Source organism: Astatotilapia calliptera, chromosome 20 (assembly GCF_964374335.1).
Source record: "Astatotilapia calliptera chromosome 20, fAstCal68.1, whole genome shotgun sequence".
NCBI lineage: Eukaryota > Metazoa > Chordata > Actinopteri > Cichliformes > Cichlidae > Astatotilapia > Astatotilapia calliptera.
This window is the reverse complement of record NC_137441.1, coordinates 9,702,041-9,725,738: the sequence shown is the minus strand read 5'-3', so window position 1 is coordinate 9,725,738 and position 23,698 is coordinate 9,702,041. Positions and strand designations below refer to the sequence as shown.

At 40.0% G+C, this 23,698-nt stretch overlaps 1 protein-coding gene across 3 annotated transcripts; it reads right to left on the bottom strand.

The window, feature by feature from the left end:
- Window positions 1-928: 928 nt before the first annotated feature.
- On the bottom strand, window positions 929-23,698 carry kdm5c (lysine demethylase 5C). Of its 3 annotated transcripts, none has more exons than XM_080294613.1 (29): window positions 22,393-23,698; window positions 21,025-21,172; window positions 20,321-20,398; window positions 20,083-20,205; window positions 19,798-19,968; window positions 19,534-19,668; window positions 16,942-16,998; window positions 13,451-13,574; window positions 12,911-13,185; window positions 12,507-12,665; window positions 12,275-12,394; window positions 12,014-12,172; window positions 11,088-11,269; window positions 10,792-10,954; window positions 9,048-9,167; window positions 8,764-8,958; window positions 8,456-8,637; window positions 8,200-8,324; window positions 7,954-8,101; window positions 7,789-7,879; window positions 6,782-7,164; window positions 6,528-6,666; window positions 6,242-6,421; window positions 5,887-6,015; window positions 4,986-5,735; window positions 4,841-4,883; window positions 4,562-4,761; window positions 2,128-2,304; window positions 929-2,041 (listed from the first exon to the last, which is right to left on the bottom strand). In XM_080294613.1, the coding sequence occupies exons 2-29, from the start codon at window positions 21,166-21,168 to the stop codon at window positions 2,033-2,035; spliced, it is 4,761 nt and encodes a 1,586-aa protein (XP_080150739.1). In that variant the 5' UTR covers window positions 21,169-21,172; window positions 22,393-23,698; the 3' UTR covers window positions 929-2,032. The 3 variants fall into 3 exon arrangements, with proteins under 3 accessions (XP_080150739.1, XP_080150738.1, XP_080150740.1); XM_080294612.1 differs by having other exon boundaries at window positions 22,825-23,698; XM_080294614.1 differs by lacking the exon at window positions 16,942-16,998 and having other exon boundaries at window positions 22,825-23,697.

Sequence of the window (23,698 nt, the reverse complement as noted above, 5' to 3'; positions counted from 1 at the left end):
AGCAAGCACCTGGTGATAGTGGGATGAATAAACTCACTTTGAAGAGTAAGAAACATCAGACAGGACCAGGGGAGGGGACGGGCTGCCATCTGCTGCAATTGGTTGAGGGTGAGGGGAGATCCAATTAGTAATGGCAATAACAATGAAGATCCACTTCAAAGAAAAGTTTCAATTTGAATATTAAATTTCTCATACTATAATGCACTCACTATGCAGTGGTGGCAGTACTACATATGTACTATTTTTATTCTTTATCCTGCTGCTGTAACACAGTATGAGTGGAAAAACCATCAGAGCCATCGCTCATTCTGAAGGTCTTCGACTCAAATTGGTTTTCACAAAAGGAAAGTTAGAAATAGTCAGTGTTATATACTGACTGTGGTGCAGTAGTCAGCTCTGCCACACAGCAAGAAGATTCTAGGTTCAAATCCAGCCACCTGGGTCCTTTCTGAAAACGGGGCACTTGCATGGTCTACCCAGATCTGCACAGGCTCTCTCCAGATACTCCAGTTAGTGTTAATGGTTAATTAGCAATAGATGTGCATGTGAGCATCTGTCTTTCTCCTCTGTTACCTGCCTCTCTTCCCATGACTGCTGGGTTCAATCTCCTAATAATTTGTTCATTCGCAGACATTTCTGAACAAGCACAAAAACACATGTAGTGAATGTGAATCCTTACAGCAGTTCTTCCATAATAATAACTTAATCAGTGTGTTTAACTACATTTATAGGAAATCTATATGTTACAGCTACAAAATAATAATAATAATAATAATAATAATAATAAACAGGCTTAATTCTCTCCAGATAGAACTGAAAATGTTGTTGGTCGGCACTTATGTGTAAATCTTTTCCCAAAAACAAAATACCATCTCTATATATAGCGCTTTTATGACTATAGAAGGACAAGGTGAAAAATCAGTCCATGTTTCCTAAACAATTCTAAACCTTTTATTTTTCTAACAAGAGTGAAAAGAAACAAAAGGCAACAGTAAAATGAAAAGTTTATACACAAACTCACGACATCTGTGTGTCTGCAATATCAATAATAATAATAATATAATAATAATCATCTGAACAAAAGGAAACAAAATATATTGGGATAAAGTGAGTTACAGTGAAGTTAACCTTAACTTGCAAAGAGGGAGAGAATGACAGAGGGAGGAATAAAACCGGGAGTCAAAAGGATGGGAGGAAAAAAAAAAAAAAAGCATAGAGCATAGAAGGGAAGAAGAGAGGGAGGAAGCCAGGAGGTGTGGAGGTACATTTTGGGAAAGTAGCACCAAAAACATTAATGCCTGTTTTTAACACTTCCCAAAATTTACTTATTTAGAATGCATGTCCCCTCAAAACAGCATCAAACACGAGATTTGAAACAACTACAAAAAAAAAAAGAAAAGAAAAAAAAAGTGTATCCATGGCGCCGTTGTCTCAGATCAGTAGTCAAAATCCTCTACTGCAGCACAGCTTCAGGAGTCATGCCCAAACAACAGTCTAAAATAAACCCATAGCTTATCCAACTTCAACAAGTGACTCAAGTGAAGAGAAACTGCAAATGCCGGTCCTCGTGACAGGCTTCGCTTAAACTAGCTTTTAACACAGTTGGGATAACATAGCATACTGAAAGACCTCAGAGACAACTCTAGACCAAAGACACTCCTATTACGGCAAGTCTCACATCTGTCAAGCACAGTCTTATTATGTTCACAGGAAGAATTCGTCCAGGGAAGGTGGAGAATAAAGTTTGGGTAAGACTGAGAGTCTGAACAACAACAACAACAAAAAAGAAAAAAATAATAATAATAAAAAATCCGGACAAATGAGATACTGCGGTGTTATGGATGATACTGGAGTGTAGAAGAGTCACCACTCTTAGTGTCTGAATGCATAAATGAGGGGTGAGAAGGAAAGCAGAGCACAGGGGAGGTCCTGTATCTCTCTGTAACTTGATACAGTCTTCTGGCACAGAAAGCCCCTGTCCCTTCAGTTTTTCAGGCTAACTGACTGTAACGAAGCTCCAACGATGACTGCATCACAAAATCTATCAAAAAAATAAATAAAGGTTAACACTAAGGTACTTTATGCATTTCAAGGTAAAAAGAAAAATCTAGAAAGGGGATATGATACCTCAGGATGGGTCTGGACAGGGGAGGGGGTGTGTCTGAAGGGGCAGGTTTTCTTTGTCTCCGAGGCATCCAGTGACCTTTGTCCTCCGTCCCCACTGCCCCCTCTGTGGCTCTTCCTCTTCCTTTTGGAGTCCTTGGTTCGCCCACGGCCTGCTCGTCTCTGCTCTTCAAGCTCAATCTGAGAGATGATGAAAGAAATGTTAAAAAAAAAAAAAAAAAAAAAAATAATAATAATAATAATAATCATCAGGGCTCTAGACTAACTTTTTGACACGGGTGCACCGGTACGCCTAACTTTAAAAATGTAGGCGTACCGGCACAAAAGTTAGGCGCACTCAAATTTTTCAACCGCATCGCTTATCACTGCAGTTTTACATGTGCACTTTCTTTTGGGGGGGGGGGGGGAGAGTCCATACAGATAATATTCATTTCTAAATGATTAACTAACAAACTTGTGCTTAACGTGCTTTGTCAATATTGTAGAAAATTTTAAGCTTAATCATCATCTTGGCCTCCTCTGACAATCTGTTTGCTGCTGTCTGTTGCTGAAAGGCACTGGGGAGAGGGGACACTTGGGCACTGCATTTATTGCAGCATATAATGCGTTTTCTGGATACACTGTGCTTTTTCAGCGTTCAAAGATTGATGGCACTGTGTCAGAGCACTGGCTATGAATTTCAGATGGATCAGGCCTTAACTTAACAAAAAAGTTATCAATCGTTCTTTTCATCTTTTCTCATTACCCACAGCTACATCCACTTCTGTCGGGCGTAGGCTGCTCACTAGGGCTGGGTATCATCACTGATTTCTATAATCCATTCGATTCCGGTTCTCAAAGTCCTGATTCAATTCAATTTAGCCTCAGACAGTCAGAAATATAATTCTGATCATTTATCAGTACTGATACATGTGAGACTTCATCAGAATTGTGAACATCACAGCACATGCCTTTGTGTGAAAGTAACTGAGAATAAAACACAGAAAAACATGAAGGAGATTTTCCTGGTCTGGCTTTTTATAGCAGATAACCTTAAAAATATTCTACAATATTCTGCAATTTTGCATAATTTTAAGAAGTTTACATTTCTTCAGTATTGAACAGCAAAAATTAGGCTTTCTTGTCCAAGGTCATTTAAGTGAAAAAAGAAAAAGACAACAACGTTAGACTGGTGGGTAATAAGCGAATGAATAATGCAGAAAACAGATTTGAGACGGGAAACTGTTCCTGAAGTACACAGAGAGCTGTGTATGAAGTGTAATTTTTATCGTGGTGGAAGCAAAACCACAAAAGTCAGAGGGAATTTATGACGACATTGATCAAATGTGAAGCGCAGTTTGCTGCTTCTTTTGCTGCTGGCTCTGCGAATTTTGGTTGGAGAGAGACAAAACCTGCAGCTCAAAATCAGTGCAAAAAAGACGTAAACACAGAGTGGACCTGACGCATCAGAATCGCTAAGCTCCGACAGCGTATCCGTCTACGGGCCGTCGGGTGAGAAAGCCGAGAAAGACAAAGCTGATTCTGATGTGTCGGGTCCGCTCTGTGTTTACGTCTTTGAGTGGAATCCGTTAATGAATTGATATCGCTTTATTCAAGCTACTCACCTCTCTCTTCCACCTGCACTTTCAACTGGACCACGGCCAATCAGAGAGGTCCCGCCCCTGACTATCTCTGATTGGTTTAGTCCACAATAGGGGCATAATGTGTGTCTGTTGTTGACCACACGGAGAGTTGCAGAGATTTATTTATTTTTTTTGTTACCCGAACAGTTGGTCACACACGACCAATTTTTTTATTTATTTATTTTTTAATAGTCGCACCACTGAAAAATGTGGTCGCATCTAGAGTGCGACCAAATTGGTCGCACTCTAGATGCGTAGATTTCCGCTATTCCACATATCTACAGGTAAGTAGATGCCAGACACACAACATTGTGTCACTGAACAGAGACGATAACAGAGGCTTCAACTGCAACATTTTGTAGTAAAATTAAAGTAAGCGTTTTAGTAAAATATAAAAATATTGATGACGGGTTAAGCATTTGACCTAGATGTACTAAGGCTAATGCAGAGACCTGGACTGAATGTTCCTGCCTTTCCCGTCTATCCCAAAAGCCCTTGAAGTACATGGAAGCACAAGTTCAAGTAAATACAGTGATGTAATATTTTGGATTAGCCAGAACTGAACCTTTGCCTGTAAAACTGTATTAACTTTAACACCTGACAATTTACAGGGTTTCAAACTCTAAGATTTGACTCTTTTCTTAATGCATTTCAAATAAGGAATTGCACAAAGAAGACCAACACCACACATTCTTTGGGGCCAGAGATACATGTTAGTCTTTTTGTGCTTTGGTCCTGGTTCTAGTTGCACATCGAAACCAAATGAGTTTTGGAAGATTAAAATTGAACTATACAGTCACTTTATTTTCCAGTACCTGTATGAGTGTGTGTAGTGTTTCTCTGGGTGGATCAGAGGCAGCTAGCAGGACTCTGTGGATGGTATGCATCTGATCTAGGGAAACCTCCAGCAGATCTCCTTCTAGCTGCAGCTCCTCCAGCCGGACCCTGGTGTCAGGGGAAAGTTCCACTACCTGACCTTTTAGCAAGGGCAGCAGGGCCAGCAGAGACCCTACACCTGAAAGGAAGGCAGATACACAGTCAGTACAGTGCACAACTTGACTTTTGGTTAAATTAAAATTAACATGCCACCTCACCTGTAACATTTGACTTCTTTTTGATGCCATTTTCACATCCACCCTGTCAAACGGGCACATAAACATATTAAAGATTTTGCCCTACTGGACAGCTCAGATTTGGTTTAATATAAAAATACACAAGAAGTTGATATGAGGAATTTACCTGTGTGCCATTGCTTTCCTTTGTGTTCTTTTTAGGTGAATTCTCCTCGGTTAAATCAATGACACCGTCGTCTCCTTCACCTCCCTCCGAGTCGGATAAAACAATAACCGAACTCCCTTCTGTCTCCTTCTCCACGCTCTTCTCCTTTTCTGGTTCACGATGAAGAGTTTCTTTGAGTTCTTGCAGCCTGTGAAGTACCTGCTGCACCTCAGGTGTCTCCAGTGCTTCCTTAGCTCGGCCCTGCCAAGTGATGGCCCTCTCCGTGAGACACTGCAGTGCTTCACCTTCAGGCAGACGCACGGGCAGCCTCTGCAGGGCTACAAGTAATGCCAGGATAGTTTCTAGGCGCGGGCGCCGTGACCGTTGGCACCGAGGACACAAGAAGCGCGAGTCCCAGTCCCACCAGCAAAGGGGGTTTATTGGTGGTCCAGAAGAGGGTAGTAGGGAGGGGAAAGGAACACAGCCACCATGAAACCAGTCCTTACAGAGATGGCAGCGTAACTGAGGCGCACGAGGCTGCCCAGAGCACACGCAGACTGACTGGGAAGGGGTGTGGTTTCTGTTACCATTCTCTTTTACAGAGTTCTTGGAGAGACCGCATGTGTCCGTCTCCATGGGATCATCCCAGCTCCCATTCTCCTTGTCCTCCTTACAACCTGCAATGCTAAGTCCAGATTTACCCATGTTCACCTTCTGTAACCTTAATAGCGCATCCTTTTCCTGGTGTTCCCCTTCTTTGAAAGCCATCACCTACAAACAGGGCATGGAAATAGATTTACCAGTTTAGCATAAAAAAGCATTAATAATGATGGAACTTAAACACTGAAAAAAAAACAAAAAAACACCCCCCCCCCAAAAAAAAAGAAAAAAAAGAAAACAAAATCATATTCTGAATACTCACAATAGCTGCAGGGTCCCTCAAGTCCTGAGCAGAGAGTCCCAGAGTGTTGGTATCAGAGTCATCCAAAGGATCATCCGGCGGCCCTGCCTGATCCCGCCTCTCTCTCCTTTTTGCACATGGACATAATACCTGCAGGGGGCGAACGCCAAGTTTAATTAATGATTTCATGGAGGTCACAGCGCTGTACAAACCAAAATTAAATTAACTAGTACAACCTCAACACACAAGAATTTATTCAGATAATTATTTGTTTAGTAAGTATTCTGCTTTCAATTTTGGGATTCAGACATCTATTTTATCGATTCAACAATAAATGCCAAAAAAAACAAAACAGTATAGGACAGCTCTAAATGACCTCTAGTAGACTGTGCTGACTGCTCTTCTTCAGGAAAGTCTTGCTGGCCTTGTCCCTCCACGAGTGTGCGCTGGTCACCTGGAGTTCCAGCTGCCTCAGCTCTTCCATGAAGACTGGTAGGTCTCTGCCAATAGCTACCAGGCCCTCCAAATCATCCATACATGGGTAATGCTCCCCATTCTACAACAACACAAACATTATTTAATAATTGCAGGTATTTCAAGTATAAGTCAAACCATTAAAGTGGGAGGTAAGCTAAAAGAACATAGATATTTTTTTTCCTCACCTGAATTTCCTCCAAATCTGTTACCCATGCCCGAGCTCGAGTAAGGCACCCCTGTAGAGCCAAAATGTTGGGCAACGTGACTGGGATAAGTTGGGCCTCATTTACTATTGCCTCCAGGGTGGAGAGAGGGTGCTTTTGCCTGGAAGATCAGAACCCAAAAAATTCATTGATAGAATAGACAGAAACACTTGTAAAACAATAACACTCACTATGGCAGGGAATGTAAATTCTCTGGCCTGATTCGCCCGTCTCACCTTTGTTCGAGGCAGATCTGTGCCTTCTCTTCCCAACGTTCTGCAATCGTGAGTAGCTCCTGAAGCTCTGCCATGGCGGTCTCCACAGACACACTTTGGGGCACATTGCAGCCTGCTTCCATCAGGGTCCTCAACACATCCAGCGTCACTTCCTGCCTCTCACCTTCTTCTGTCCCAAGGGTGCACCTCACCTTGGCCAACCAATGGCCCTGTTCCTTTAGCCCCTGGAGTAAATTACACTCTGGAACCAAAACAGGCAGCTTGGCCCCTTCCTCCAACAAGGTTTGCAACTGCTCAGGGGGTGGCGAGTCCTTCCTCCAATCTTTGTCATTGATCAATACTTGAGCTCGGCTTTGGAAATCCTCCATTGCCCGTAGAACCGTCTGAAGAATGAGAGAGTACCGAGGTCAGGCTAACATCACTCACACTTTTAAACAGAGACTCATCACAAGATTTTTTTCTTTAGATCTCAGTCACACAGCTACAAAAACCAGTCTGTGAGCCCCTGAAAAAGCACAGATAACTAGAAAAAAATGTGTATTCCCCACCAGACTGGCAAGTTGCTGGATCAAACTGGTCACAAAGAGGGTGCTGCCCAAACGTCGTTACTGCTAACTGCTTTAGTCAATAGAGGTCGCCTGTAGTTTGCATGAAGACACTAGGCATTTACTTTCCAAGTAGTAATTTGCAACTTTTATTTTAACAGCGATCATTATCAATTTCTAGTTTGACTCACACTTTAAGTTTCAATACTGCTTGGGGAGTAGTATACCACTTTCACATAGTGACAGCTAGCTAGCAACCACTTGCAACTGTTCCGGGAATACAGGTTTTTCCTTTATGAATGGCGGTTGTCAGATAGTTATTCACAATCACAAGGGCTGAAGCCTTTGTGAATGAGGTTTTAATTGTAAATTACATAAATATGAAAAAGAAAAAAACCCCAAGAAGATTATTTGTTTTGTGTGAAATGTTACGTTAACTTCTTAATAATTCTGAATTCTCACCGTGACCCCCTCCAACTGGTTTATTACACAGGGCAGGTTTTGTATCGTCTCAACCAAGGACTTCAGCTCGTCCAGAGTCATCCTGTTTTCACTAAAAAAACAGAACTATGTCAGTGCATACAACCTAACGCTTTGTGCAAAACTTAAGCTTGGATTCTATCTTACCTAGTTGCTGAATTGCTAAGGAGCTCTGTACTTTTCTCTTGGCAGTGTGCTATATCTTTAAGAACAGTGTTGAGTTTTCTGAGGAGCTCATTGTCAGGAAACTTTTTCTCTGCTGCTTCCATCTTCAGCATCTCCAAGTAGTCAATTTCTGCAGTTCAACAGGCCTTTGGTGTTAGTATCGTCTTTTGAAATGATTATGTTTTACTGAAATTTCAAGGCTTTATGTAATTAATGCTGATTCCTCACCTATTTTGTTTCCTTCTTCCTGTTCAAGTGCCTCTTTTACTCTGTTGGCCCAAGAATCAAAGGACTCCGACCGAACTTTTAATCGATGTAACATGGCTAATAACTCATCCAGGGTGTACCTGTACCTGCAGAGTGAAGAGATAACAGAAAATAACACAGATGGTAGATGTATTAGAAAAGAAAAATACCACTGTATTTATTTTATGGCAATTGTATTTACACGTGCAAGCAAAAAACAACAACAACTGACAAATACCTGAGGTAGAGTTTTTCAGTGGGGCAGTTGCACAGATCCTGAGTGTGATAGAGACAGACCAGGCGCTCGGGACAGTTTGAGCAGGCCAGGGCAGAAAGGAAGCATGTGGTCTTACATTTATCACACTGTCTCTCATCATCAGGCAGCAGCTCAAAAGCCTCACGCTCTGCTTCGGTAATGCCCTGCAAGAAACGAAGTTTCCCATATTCTTAAATGAACAATAAATAATCATCAATACATAAATATTATTCAACTGAGGCATTATTTACTTATATGTGAGTAAAATAAAGTTTGCTTCTGTGTCTCACCCTTTCCATCAGACTCTTTCGGAGCTTCCGCTCCTCCTGAACAATGATAAACATTTCCCGATGTGTAGCTGCAGCCAGATTAAGGTCTAGCTTCTCTGGGCTAGCAGCCATTTTACAGGTGAGCTCCTCATGGGAGAATACACAATATCTCCTAAGACGTCTGTAGTGCTCAATACAGGAACGACCAGCAGGCAGCTGAAAGAGACAGAGAAAAGTGATACTGATCGTGCAATATTGAAGGAGCAATGTGAAATGATAAGTTGGGACAGCGTAAACACACATACCCAATCTGCAGTGCAGAAATTGACAGCTTCTGCAAAGTTATATCCCTGATTGAAGCCACTATGGTAGGCTCTGGGGAAGGTAATGACAAACTCCCCAGCACACTGATTGGTACGGACAACCTGCCAATCAGAAGCACAGCAATCAATTTAAAAACATAAATCTTTCTAACGTGTGTACATTGTTTCCCAGATGGATGCTTGGGGAGTATATAATATGCATATATGAGCAATTGTTTATTTGTGCACCACAAAGACATTTAACAATCAAAAATTACATGTTTTTACTCTGCAATAGGGCTGTGCGATATGACCAAAATCTGATATCCCAATAGAAGACATTTATCGTCCGACAACGATATATATTACACAAAAATTACATTTTCAGTAAATTCTGTGAATCTCAGTCAACTCAACTTGTGTGAAGTGCTTTCAGCTGGGCGTCATGTACCTGGAGTCGAGTGTTATGCAAGTTCAAATGGCCGCAATTTTCCTTTGTGAGTATTTATTACATGGCGTGCTGCGAGGAAAAGCCTGTTCTTAAGTTTATTTTTTAGCACCTGACGACTCTTTTTAGCTTATCATCCGTAAACACCCTGCATACTATTTTATGTGATTCAGCTTATTTTGAAAAATCTCAACAGGATCTTCAGATTTATTTTGAAAGGTTCATGTGAAAAATAAACAAGCGGATAGGCTCCAGCGCCCCCCGCGACCCTGAAAAGGATAAGCGGAAGCGAATGGATGGATGGATGGATGGATGGAGGGCGGAGCCACGCGATGGTTTTACCATTGTTGTTGCTAACGACAACGCATAAAAACAGTCACTTGTGCGTCTGTTGCCGTAAACAGTTTATTTTGCGTCACCCCGAAACAAACGATAGCGTAATATGAAACGATAGACGTTTTCATATCGTCATCAGATATATATCGTTATATCAAACAGCCCTACTCTGCAAGTTGCTGACAAATACTTGGACAGTACAATCAGTGCTTCTCCAGTGTAGCCAGTGTGAGATCAGTGGCACATAAACAAGCTACAAAGTGTGGTTAGAGTGCCCAGCCAATTAACAGAGCAGAAGATTATCAATGACTACGGTATGACAATAGTATGTTAAACAACTGATATGTTACTAATGCACAACAACATTTGTACTGCTGATTCTGAGATGTGAGGATGCCACCCACCACAGCACCCCCATACAGAGATTGTCAGGGGAATCTTTGCTGTGTGACAGGAAGCTGTAAACAGGCAAGGTGGAAAACAGCTGCACTAACTACTGCTGCTTGTCTGTACTTTGAAGTAGAAAATGTGCAGCTGTATGCCCGCTGTAACCATTCAACCAGAGCAATACATAACCACATTTTGCATGGGTGTGAGGACGTTAATCCGCTTCTGCTAACAATGTCAACGTTACCCACACTTGGCAAACTGATAATATGACATTGGGTGTGCGCAATGTTTTGTATGATGCAAACCACCACTTGTTTTAGCCTCATTTAACATTGAATTCAGTTTAAAATGTCTTTTAAATACACATTCAATATTTGTGATCATGTCTGAGTCAGCCTGTGTGAGATGTCTAGCAGTGACTGAACTTTCAAAATAAAAACAAACTGATTGTCTAATCGTGGATGGTGATGTTTTTTCAGACAGGGTGGGGGGCATTTAAATGCCTCTGAGGCCTACTAAAGTAAACTCCATGTGTAGGAAACACTGGTGTATGTGATTTGATGTGACACTGACCGGGACACCATGAGCCATGAGAATATTTGGGTTCATGATGGTGACCAGCTGATGCAGGAGGTCAGGCTGGAACTCAAACAGCTCTGGTGTTAGCTTCTTCATAACCTCCTCAAGTCGCTCAGCTGCCATAGAGGGAACCCCATACCAAGTCTTGGGTTCACCCCTAGAGATGGAAGATACATGGGGAGTGAAGGGGAGAGAGTGCAAAGTTAGTCTTTCTCTAAAGTACACGTACAAATGACATACTGTCTCTGCACTTAAAAGCTTCCTGAACAAATGCATTGAGCATGCTGTACCAGTGCAGGTAGTTGATGGAGTAGCTCCAGTGATCCTCAATGTGCCAGCAGAAAGCTGAGAACACCATGCCCACGTAGAGCCATGGCACCTTCATCCCAGAGATGTCTCCATTAATATGGCACAGGAGTGACTGCTCTAGCACAGGCATCACATTCAAGTTCCACCCACAGCGGGCATATTCCTGACCAAAAAGAAAGCAAAAACAAACAAAAAACATGGTTATGAACAACTTTAATGATTAGAGATTGGCAACATTTAGTATTTTAAAGCAAAAATGGCAAAGATACACTGGTGTCTGTCTCTCCAAATGGAATAAACTGCAGCATTTCCTTCTCAATTAAAACATTTGGTCAATTAAATACTGATAAATATTTATATTTAAAAACATTTGTTGTACTTTGGACCAAAGGTAAAATCAAAAGAAGTAATTTACTTAAATAATCTTGAACTGCGACAAATTATAATTGACTTCTTTGACAAAAATTATTATAAAGAAAGTAAATCAGTCAAAAATGTAAATAAACGTCACACTGTAGAATTACATGGAACGCACAGCATGTGCAGCAGCAGCTTTGATGTGTCTTCACTGTAGGTTACCAGCAATTTTCATTTAAGCGTCTGTTGTAGTACATTTAGCACAAAAACGTTTTATGATGTAGCTGCAGTTTTACTTTTGAAACATTTTAAAGGATGTTTGTGATTTTTTTTTCCACCTTTATCATCTTAACTCTGAATTAGGTGGGGATTAGTTTCACCCAAAATCCATTCTACAGTGGTGTTTTGTGGATACACTAACTACTTTCCGGCTTTTTCAGTTGACAAGATTTTCAACAGTTAATCTAAAGCCGGATACTGCAATCATCACTCAAACAAAGACTGCCAATGAAAAACTGAGCTTAGAAAATAAGAAAAACAATGCACGTACCTCCTCTTCCTTTGTGAGCTTCCTCTTGCCATTGTTCATTGGGAAGCCACTACCAAACTCTTTGGAGTGTATGTCTGCTCCGTATTCAACAGTCACGTCTTCCTCAATACTACTTACTAATCGCCAGAATTCTCTCTCTACGAGCTCAGTGGGGACCATCTATACAGGCAAAAAATATAAACGCTAGAGATTAGCCTCTCTCCATTTTAATCGCTGAAGGGGGAATCATGATTCATAATGAAAAGCAAATGATACACTCACATGGACAGGCATGTTGAAGTAATCTGCTTTGAAAGTATCTGCCATTTCCCCAAAACTCTGCAGTGTGTACTCCCGTGTCGCTTGTTCAAAGCCAAAGGCTTCTGTGGGTTTTTTACACTCCTAAAAACATTAATTCAAAAAACAAAACAAGATGACACATAAAGAAAATCAAAACATCTAAGAGTCTTGCAGATTAAAAGGCAAACACATGCTTTTAAACATTCTTACGTACTTCTGCCACACACTTAGGGCATCGCCAGTTGCCCTTGGGAGGATCGGCAAGTGGGGGTAGTAGACAGTAAGTGTGGTAGTTGTCATCACAGCCGTCACATAGCATTAGTTTCTCGTCATCGTCTCCCCGACCACACATCCGACACACAAAAGAATCCACCTTTGAAAGTCGGTGATTAAAATAACATTAAATCACAAGGCTTGGAGCCAAATGATGCCAACTTTGAACCGAACATCTGCAAAACAGGTTCCTGGGAACCAAAGCAGTGATTCTCGCAAAAGTTCTAAAGAATACCATCTACCTTGTTTACAGGGCTGAATAATCATTTATGCTATAATGTAATTAGATATCACATTTATCACAATTTTAACTGCCACAATGGAGTAATCACTAACTCTACTTACACACTGAGGATTGTTGAGATTGCGTCTAAGGCGCATTGTCATTTTGGTGCAAGGTGTATCATCTTCCTCCTCTTTATGTCCTTTCCCATTCTCTTCCACTGGTTCTTCTTTCTTCACTGCCATCTTTACTGTAACACTAGGAGGAGGAAGCTGTGGGCCTGATGAGCTCCCATCACTCTGTCTCTCTTGAGGGTCCAGGGGCTCTGATTTGATTGAGGTGTCACTCAAAGGAGGTGGTATGTTGTCCTTGACAGTAACAGTTTGAGGCAACTCATCTAAAAACAGGAGGAAGAATCGCTCAGAGTCAGATGTGGTCATTTATCACAAGACAAGTAAAATTTATATTGTGTGAGATGACTGGATGATTATAGCACACAAAAAACAAGCTTCACAATATGTCCATTTATTCAACTGTCCAATTATTGACTGGTGCCACGCCATCCCCCCCCCCCCCCTCGAATTACTAGTGCCAAGATATAAAAGCCAAAATTCAATACAAAAATTTAAAAAAGCTGTTTAATAAAGTTATAGTAATGATACCTTTCTTTCTGATGCCCTTGTCCCTTGCCACCAGTCCAAGTCCCATCATCTTAGGTCCTGCACCATAAATCTGTAACTTCTTCAATTCTGGGTTCTTCTCTATGTCTTCCTCTGTTGGTTCAGGCTGTGGAAAGAAGAAGTCTTTTACAAATCAGAAAGCAAGAAACAGACAGCAGCTACTCCTCAAAGCACAAAGAGCAAGCAGAACACACAGTTAAAAACATGAGAGCGTAGCAATGCATCACAAGAAGGGATTATTCTAGGTTAGAAAGTAAGGAAAAGTTAACCTACATCACAGTGAAGCTTAAAGGTTAAGACCCATCACCATCACACACATCAACAGCAGATGCAACCATTCATTTAAGTGGAGGGCACTGGTAAGGATTTTAAGTTATGTCATCTATTTAGTCAACTCAGGTTGATTATTGGTTTTACGAGTCGGGTGAGAACACAAAAATAAATCAATAGCAGACATACAGAGTAGATTAGGGCTGCCATTCACAATTATTTTTTAAAAGGGTAAATGGATTTTGAAAAGCAATGTCAAAGGCAGGAATGCATCTCAGACACAAAGTTTCATGCTCATATAACAAAGATAAGCCATTTTAGCATCTAAAGCTGTACTAAAACATCCCAAAAACAGATATTATTTAGTTTTCCATTCCTATTGGATGATTTAAACTTCAGAAAAACTGCAGAAAAATGACATCACATTACAGCAAAACATGAAAACTACAAATTAGTGTAGCCACATTCTGGACTATATTGCATCTGGGAGGTTTAGAACATGGAGAAATCCAATTTAATCAAAATACTACCTGCACATAATATTAATGGGGGGGTGAATATTTTAGGACAGTGATCAGATTTTCAGTCTGCACAAAACACATGCATGATCAGCAACGCTGACAAAACCATAACAGGCCGTAATGTCACAATTAAATAGAATTATTGTTTTTAAAAGGAAAGACACAAAAGCATTTCTTGTTTAGAACAGCCATTCCAAACAAACATAACGTCTTCGCATAACATCCATTTAAGAGGTTTCCTCAGTCAGTCCCAATCATGAAAGGATTTGGTGAAAACTTGCTCAACCCCCACTTTTTGCACACAGGTGTGCACTAAGAATCCAGTAAACCACATTCAAACCACAACCTGTCTTCCAACAAGACAGTTCATGTTTGCATATCATACCAATACTATTGCCAATCACAGCACAAAAACTGTAAATAAACAATACCAAAGACTCAAAATTTCTTTAGATAAGAGGTCAAGACATTACAAGGAAAAAAAGTTAGAAATTTAATCAAAAAGGATTCAAAATATTTGCCACCTGTGTGCAGTTGTACTCCCTTTAACTGACAAATGTAGCTTTGGCCACCTAAAACATTACCTATATTGTCCTTGTGCACAATGCAAGCACCTTTTTCAGTCAGCCAAACCCTGTGGACTGAACGCAATAGATATCAAAGCAGATGAAAAGGGCTTGAGGTTGTGGAGCTATCACTCTTTGATCTGAGGCCTGTACTACAAAGCAAAGTTTGGGCTTCAGGTTCAACTATGGAGCTAAAGTCTTTGAGCTTATTCACCGCTTATGCTTAATTTACGCTACCACGGTTGTGTCTGTTTGCAGAAGTATTTGACTATAGAGAGGGATTTTCAACCAGCACAAAAGTACTCCCATGCAGTCCTTCAAAATCCCAACTACATGCTGCTCAATGTGGATAACTTTGCGTATTGGTCGAAATCTGATTGAGATTGAGAAGTGGGCCAGAGAAGTGAGTGACACTGAGGGCTCATCAGGAATGAGAGGAGTGCGACAAAAAGAATAAGATCAGAAAGTAATCACAAGTAATAAAATACAGACAGTGGCTACAGTGAGCACTTCATTGTTTTTTAATACTTTTTCACTTCAGCTCTTTGTATGTTACAACTTTTACTCATCTCCACGGCTGGCTCATAGACCAACAACAGAACACAAGCAAGAGTAGCCCTCGGACCGGTTGCACCGCATATTTTTGTTACTGCCCCATCTAACAACAGATGCTCTCTGCAGGTAGACAAGCAGTCCAAAGCTGCCAATGGACTTCCCACACGCTACCACTGCTGAAACATAATTTCCCCAATAGTGTGTTTCTAATGCCATGGTAAGCTACCTCTAACAGAGCAGGTCATGTTTGGGAATAAGAGTTGAACATCAACAAACACCACCAGCTAGTGACTAATCAATTCTGTCAAATATAGTGCATGTTGTGAAAGCATCTATAATTTAAAGAATTATCTAAAGTCTTTCCTTCATGAGGAGCATTAAGAAATAGCCTTTAGAGCAAATATAGTTCTAGATTTTTTGTTTTGTTTTGGTTTTTTTGTTGTTGTTTTTTGTTTGTTTTTTAGTTGTTGTTTTTTTAAACACTGCACCTGTTAATCTTTGTAATCACATATGCTGTAAACACTAGACAGAAAAACACCGGGTTGCCTTATTGAGTTGACAGACACCTTCGTGTGATTTAGTGCGACTGCAGATAGGGCAAGTGAAGCCAAATAAAGAACAGACATACTGGATATGCCTCACTTGCTTCATAGTACAGGCCCCCTGATCTCAAATGGGTAAAACCACCTAGACGACAACAATATGTTCAGAATGGCGCTTATTTATTTTAGTGCTTGAGTGCATTAAGAATCCAATATTTCGCTGTCTGCTGTCAAAATATAGTGCTTGGTAAGTAAAACCCTATTAAATTAAACCTAGCTGGTTCTTCAGTGTGAGTGCACTCAAAAAAAGAACACATGCAGTCACACTGTTAACTGCTGTAATGAGGGAGCAAGCCAACACAGCGCAAGTGAAAAGGCACACAGACATCCCAGCAACAAAGCATCACAAGCCAATTACTACCACACAGAAATAGCATGAGTGAAATAGAGAAGACTAGAGAGCACAACAGCCCAAAAACGAGACTAGAAAAATTTGTTTGTCAATATTGTCTATAATGAACCTATTTGGTTAGGGCCTTGGAAGAATGGTTCTCAACAGCAGTGTCATTCTTGTATTCAAAGTCCAATCCCCTTGAATTTTTAAAATAAGATAATGTCTAGAAACACATCGATAGCATTATAAAACACTTCCGTCCAAGATGAGACTACACGGTCTCATAGTCCTAGAGCAATTTTAAGAAAAAGACCAAAGGGCTTAAATAAGAAGAAAAGAAGTCAGGGAAGTTTCTCTGCATTCAGTGTAAATCAATATGGAGATTTAACAAGAGAAGGTTTTTTATGGCAACAGTTCTGTGACCATATTATGGGCTGGCACCCCCACACTGAGAAGGGATGATTGCATGTTAATGAAAATGTTTTAGTGGTTAATTATAAAAACAAAAAAAAAACAAAAACAAAACAAAAAAAAAATCAAACATTTAGACAACTTCAAAGGGGGTATGGTGGTCTAGGAAAAGAGTGGGGACGTAAAGGGAGCTCATATGCTCAAGAGGCAGTACCGCAGAGATGAGTTGAGAGCCAGTGGTGAGAGGATGGGGGGCCAGATCCTCTGGACCCTGCAAAGGGAGACAATAACAGCAACAATAAACTAAGACAAGAGGAAAACAGGAGATGAAAGAGGAAGGGAGAGAGCCTGGAGAGAACAGCCAGTAGTTTTAGAGGAAAAAAAAACCCCAGTGGGACATTATGAGTCCAGGATCACATCTTATGTAGGATGTAAAATTTTAGATCTAATAGGAGCTGCTGAGGATTGCCATTTTAGCTGAGGTTTGTTTTATTGCACGACACTTGGAATGCAGTCTAGAAAAATGAAGTTTTTCTAGATTAGCTTTTCTAGAGAGATAGAGATATTTGTAAATACAGAATTAAACAATATTGTTTATATTGACATAGCGCGATATCAATTATTTTACACAGAGACTTTTTTTTTTAAATAAAGCTGTGCTTGTGAACCCTCCAACTCATGCTCATTCTCAAAGTTCACCTACCACATGGAGGGAAAATTTGAAGGTTTATATCTATGCAGTTTGTAGTCATCAAGTTCAGCATAGTCTAAGGGGCTTGGAAGGAAGCGCCTGGACTTAAGGTCCATGTCGCAAAAGTCAACCAAGTATGATGACTTGTATAAGCAATGTTAAGAGTCAGTCACCAACTTCAAAACTATCAGTCTGCATTTAGTATACAGTGCAGACTGGTAGGCAGTGATTTTTTTAAAGTATAAAACAAAGAGTAGCAGGCTACTCTGTGTGACCTTTTTGAAATTGCTGTTGTCAGTGAAGTCTGGTGGAGTCACAGCTTCCCTTTCTTGTCAGAAAGATTTGTCTGACAGCAGGTAAAGCGGTGAAGACACTTACACTGATATCGATTTCTTATAGATGGCTAAAATTCATGATGCCATCAACCTCGTCCATAGCCACAAATGACTTCAGTTGGGTGTTCTTGCCTGCTTTTGTATATCGACTGAAGGTAATATCAATTATAGCTCTGACACACACACACACACACACACACACACACACACACAGAACTCTAAGTGAAAACTGTTTTGGGTCTCTAAAATAAGTGCAGAGTTTCCTGGAAATTGTAGTAAACTGTGGGAGAGAAACAAACTGCTTTTAAATAGGACCCATGAAATTAATATTATTACATTTTTTGTTGAGCAACCTGGTGATAAAAATGCTTTTGACATCCCAGCTGTTGCTTCTGAAGAATATTGTGAGGCATATATCACTTTTAGTATAAATATTTAATATATGATTTTTGGGGACAAATTACCCAGCCCAAGTCTGAACATGTGCTCAAAACTGGACGTGTTCAAATCCCAGTATAGTGCTGTATAAAAGCTGAAAGAAAACCATGCATTGAATAGGATATAAAGGACATTCTTAGGCAGTAATCACCGTCAGTTAACTCGTCACAACTGCACACATTAATTTTCGAAATTGTTTGTTCTCAAACTTAAATGTGCAAAATAAAAATGCACATAAAAAAATAAAGAAAATTAAAATCTACAGGCAGCCATGCTGCATCTAAGTAGAAGCAGATGTGAATGTAGGTTTGTCCAAAAGTTGGGTTGTAGATTAGTAAAAATTATTAAAGATAAATAAATAAAAATATACTGTGCATTTACTTGAGTGACTGGAGAAAGTGCAAGAAACAGATCAGAGAACAACATAATAGTGCAAAGAGGAGCGACAGCAGAGGAAAGCAAAGCAGCGCGACAGGATGGAGAATAAGCAAACTATGATGCGCTCTGGGTGCACTCTCATTTTCCAGATACAACTGATTCACATGGGTACATAAAGGACTTGGAAACAGTAGCATGACGGCATGGTCCACTCAATAAGATTTTCAAACACTTGCAGTGTAAATGGTGTGCCTGCAGTGATGGAAGCACTGTTATTTCTATGCAAAATTATCACAGAAGTAGAAAGTGAACTGTTAAATGACACTAAAATTTAAGCATGACGGAACAGGCTTCTGAATTCACTGTTACTTCTAGATTGAACAATAAAAATGTGCAGATAACTATGTTACACTTAGATTTAAAATGTTGTAATGCAAGATAGAAAAATCAAAGTAAACATCTAATTTAGTTGCATAATTTAAGTCCTCCTAGAAAAGTTTCTTAGGTTTGCACTTGCTAATTTTATGCATCTTTCCAGTAAATGTAACCAGTGCTGATTGTACTGCTGTTTATTTTGACCACAACACTTTCTACATAAGAAGTTTTTTAAGTCACAACAGTCACATTTTCTTCCCTTCTATAATTATAAATAAGCCCAATCAGGCTGCCTGAAAACTACATGAATACCAGGTGGTCACACACACACACACAGGTTAAATTGGACTACATTAAAACCACACTGCTGCTGAAACAGACTAGATTAACCAAACCAACACGAGTTTTGCATTGCTTTACAAACAACTTTTTCTGTGGTGGACAGTTTCTTTTTGAGGCAGCAAGCCTATTTGGAAATGTGATTCAACAAATGCCATTTATGTAACCAAAATACACATCAACAGAGTCATTGGTCACAGAGGTATGCAAATATACTCAAAGAGCATTAAGGACTGATAGTCTCACTCACATCAGGCTGGCAGCGGTTTGCTCTGCGTCCGTAACTGCTGATTTTGGGTGGCTGCACTGACTGTCGTAGGGGAATGGAGTGAGGCTTGTACTCTTTGTCCACATCTTCCCCATCATAGTGCTTCGGCTTACAGTGCTGGTAAGTGTTTGGTTTTTTTAAGGAAAGAAAAAAAATTATTAATAATATTCACAGATAAACTCAATTTGAAGGCTGTCTATTAACTGATCACCCCATGTACCAAGAGACCAGAATGTAGAGCATTACCTGCAAGCTGGTACCAGATTGGAACATTTCATAGGGGTAGACAATCCTCTCATAGTGTGAGCGCAGCAGAGAACCGATGTTCTTGCCCGGAGGGTAGCCAAGCCTCTGCGCAATGCGAGCCCAGCGCCGCTCCTTACAGACCATCTCAAAACCTCCTTCATCCGTCACAATCTTTGGCAGAAATATATTTTTACCCATACTTTTTACAAACTGAACAATTTAAAAAAATATATATATATATGAAGTATATATTTTGAGTTAAAAAATTTTTTTATTTATACTCACCTTTGACAGGCTGAAAAGATCAAGAATGCGCCTTTCAATATGTGGAATTTTCAAAGAAGATCCCTGGATCTCCCAAAATCTGGCGATGCGGTCCAAATAATTAAGCTTCACTCTTGTCTCCGCCTAAAAACCGATGTATGGGGAAAACACCACAATTACCGTACTATAGCCTTTTCCACCCAAATAAATTACTGACAATTAAAGAAATTTAAAAAGGGGGGGGAGGGGGGGGACTCACCTCTAATTCATTAAGCCTCTGAATACGAGGTGTGAAGTGAAAACTATCCAGCTCCACTGAAAATGGAGGCTGCCAGTCCTATTTAGTAGGAAAGACATTCAATTAGAACATGTGTGCCTATGTGCTAAATCAAACTTGTGCTATATCTTGCAACAGACTATTCAGAGAGGTAAGAAAAAGAATAAAAGAGCATGGGAGAAAGGGAACACTGAGCCTATTTTGGACTTATTTGGGTTTAATGGCTTTTGGGCTCAAGAACTTGGCACAGCTTTAACCAGAAAGGATGGTTAAGGTCTTTCACTTAAGAGTAAGTGAAGCTCAAGCTGTCCACAATAATAGGCCTATCTGCTCTTATCAATTCTGAAGAAATTATAATACAGATTAAAAAACAAACAAACAAACAAACAAAAAAAAAAACACCACTGCAGGTAATTTGACTAGCACTTATAATAGCTCCTATTTGCATAACTTTTGACCAAGCCCTAAATATGAATGAAAAAAGCTAATTAGATTTAGTGGACATATACACAACTAAACGCAAGTGTAATCCTCCTTCAGGACCAACATACATAGACATTTTAATTAATACTGTACATTGTCGTTTTTAAATTCCAGAGTCATGGAATTTAAAAACGACAATAAAATTGAAGAAAAATAATTAAATACATAAATACAACATAAACCAAGTATAAGCAAGTATTTACTGGTGGAGGACGAATTTTACAGATCCCAGATTTCTCTGCAATCGGACGTATCTTGGCGATGTAGCCTAGGGGATCCTGAAACTCCTCCCATGACGGCTCAAATACTGGACACTCCGGAGGAGGCACAAATTCTTCCCCTTCCATCGCCCTGACAATAGGGAAATTGTCAATTCATACAAGTTAATAAACTCTAGCCCACTTAGTAATGTGCATGGCAGCAATAATACGGAATGTGAAAAATATTTTATGTACATGAGTCTGTTAGTGTACACACAGCAATTTGAATACCCCCGGACCCAATTCATGACCTAATGACCTTTTATAGATACTACAGGACACTCCAGAGTCAAGAATACTCACAAAACTATAACTCAGTGTCATCATCATATTTACATACATGTTGAATACTTCATTAAATGTTCTCACTGACAGAAAATAAGAACAAGTGGGCGGGCTGGTGACGTCAATTTTTGCAAAGGTATTCAGGAATGTCAACTTCCCCCCTTTCAGGTTAAATCTTTGATATGTAAATTGTACTTGCACATCAGAAAAAAAGACCCATACGTGCACAAATAGCCTATTTGCTTAGTCTTGCCAAATCATCACTTCCTTATTCTGCTCTCAGGTTTACATATATACAGATGTGTGATGATCATGTTGAAAACACTGTTTCTAGTATTCACAACAGTTTACACATTTCTTAATAATAACATATATCATGCTGGGAAATCCCAGGACTATGATTTGTTTTTTACCCTTGAAGTGCTCCTTGTTAAAAACCCCTCCCCCATCATCAGACAACAAAACAAATGCCATGGTCTGGTAGGTCTAAAGGCCCAGTGTTGGAAGGGGCTAAGGTTTTAAGTTCTTCTTTATCATTTGGGCTACACAAGAATAATTAAATTTGATAAAACACACGAGTAATTTCTATATGAAAATGATCAAGAAGCACTGTTGTCAATGTGTACATTAAATATCTGTACCAGCCTGCAAAAAGTGTCAATCTAGTGCCTTAGCTTTTCAACGTTTCTATTTTTATTTTATTAAAATAAAATAAAAATTATTTTATTAAAATAAAAATAGAAAAGGAACTTGAAGCTGGGACTTCAGTAACATATTTCACATCCATCTAATCCCAAACAATGGCGTGGAGGCCATGAACCCTCAGATACAGAAGGCCTTGCAGCTATCACCACTCATGAGTGGGCTGGATTAGATTACTAAATATGACAAATACAATAACCTCTTTACAGAAGCCAAAGAGTAACATCTAAACACCACTATTAAATAACACATGTAACTATTAGGTTACAACTGTTAGCTTCTACCAACTAAACTTAACATAACTGCCGTTTAAACGAACCTTACCTTCAACCAGAAGCGTAACGACAGAAATAAATTATCAGAAAATGCCTCCAGTTCCGTTATTTATAGTGGGTTAGCTATGTGTCATTCATTTCTCGTCTTCTGTCACCTAGGAACTCTATTTGTGTCTATTGTCCGGCTATCAGAGGCGATAACGCAGCTTGTGGCTAAACGCTAGCACCGAGGCCTGCACTTTTTTTCTCAGCTCCGTCCCATCGCCACCCACAGTGGTAGGTAACTAGCCTTAGTTAGCTAACTGGGCGGCTGAAAAAACTAAGTCAATACTACAGCCGCAGACCAGCTAACCTACATAATGTCGCTGAAGTCGACGCCAACACGCAGCTAGTGAACATTAATCGTATATATGCAAGTTGATATGCAGTTATCTGTTGATCTGATTACACTACAACATCTCGCTGCATTCCCGTGACTGACCCGAAGACACCTCGATGTCCCGGGGTATGATAGGGATTGTGGCCGCTCTCCTTCCTCTGTTGTTGTGATGACTGGTGGCTTAGCTAACGATGGCCAGCTGTGCTCGGTCCAGTTGGCTAGCTACCGCTGCTAGCAAAGTTGACCGTTTTTTTTAGCTTCAGCTCTCCATATACTCCGGTCTGTCAAGCATACGGGCTCAAAACATGGATTGCTGATGTTCGTTTAATACTAAACGAGGTTCTCAAACTTTGTCAATTATGTCGTTATCAGTCATTTTCCGATCAACATCATTACTCTCCTCAGGCCATCCTATCTTTCTTGACGAGACGCCATCTTAGCTTTTTTCTCACGACCGAAGTACAACCTCAAATCTCTCACGTCTCTCACGTTTACTCCCTGAAAGTAGTACCCACGTAGGCAAAACACAAAGCATGTAATTGCTGCGCGACCAGTTGGGGAAGAAGTAGGTCAGAAGAAGGGAGGTTCCACTGTGTATTTAAGGGAGGAAAAAAGAAAAAAAAGTTCACATCTGTGACGCCTGCGCTTCCGCAGCACATTAACAAGTCACTGATAATGATCAGCACGATAGTGCTCTTCCGTTCTCTTCCAGAATTTCGGAAGGAATACGAAACATTAAATGTTAGCAGAAAAATGACAAGCTTGATAATGAAAAAAATAAACAAATAAATCAATAACAGTATCAGACTTTCACCAGGTTGGTTCCTGGTTATTTATTGCCGTGCAGATCTTCCTGAAAGTTTATCATCAGGCAACACCCTTTTGTTGTGAAAAAGAAAGTTATGGTAAATAGGCTGTACTTATAAAGCACTTTCCTGGCACTTTAAGCTCTCAAGTGCTTTCATACTACAAGCCT

Excerpts from the sequence above, each read along its gene's own strand:
- kdm5c (XM_080294613.1), bottom strand. The coding sequence starts at position 21,168 with ATGGAAGGGGAAGAATTTGTGCCTCCTCCGGAGTGTCCAGTATTTGAG. Across the intron at positions 13,575-16,941 it reads GCTCTCAACTCATCTCTGCG|CCTGAACCAACAGAGGAAGA; the intron begins GTACTGCCTCTT and ends TTCTTTCCACAG. Across the intron at positions 13,186-13,450 it reads CAAGGGCATCAGAAAGAAAG|ATGAGTTGCCTCAAACTGTT; the intron begins GTATCATTACTA and ends TCCTGTTTTTAG.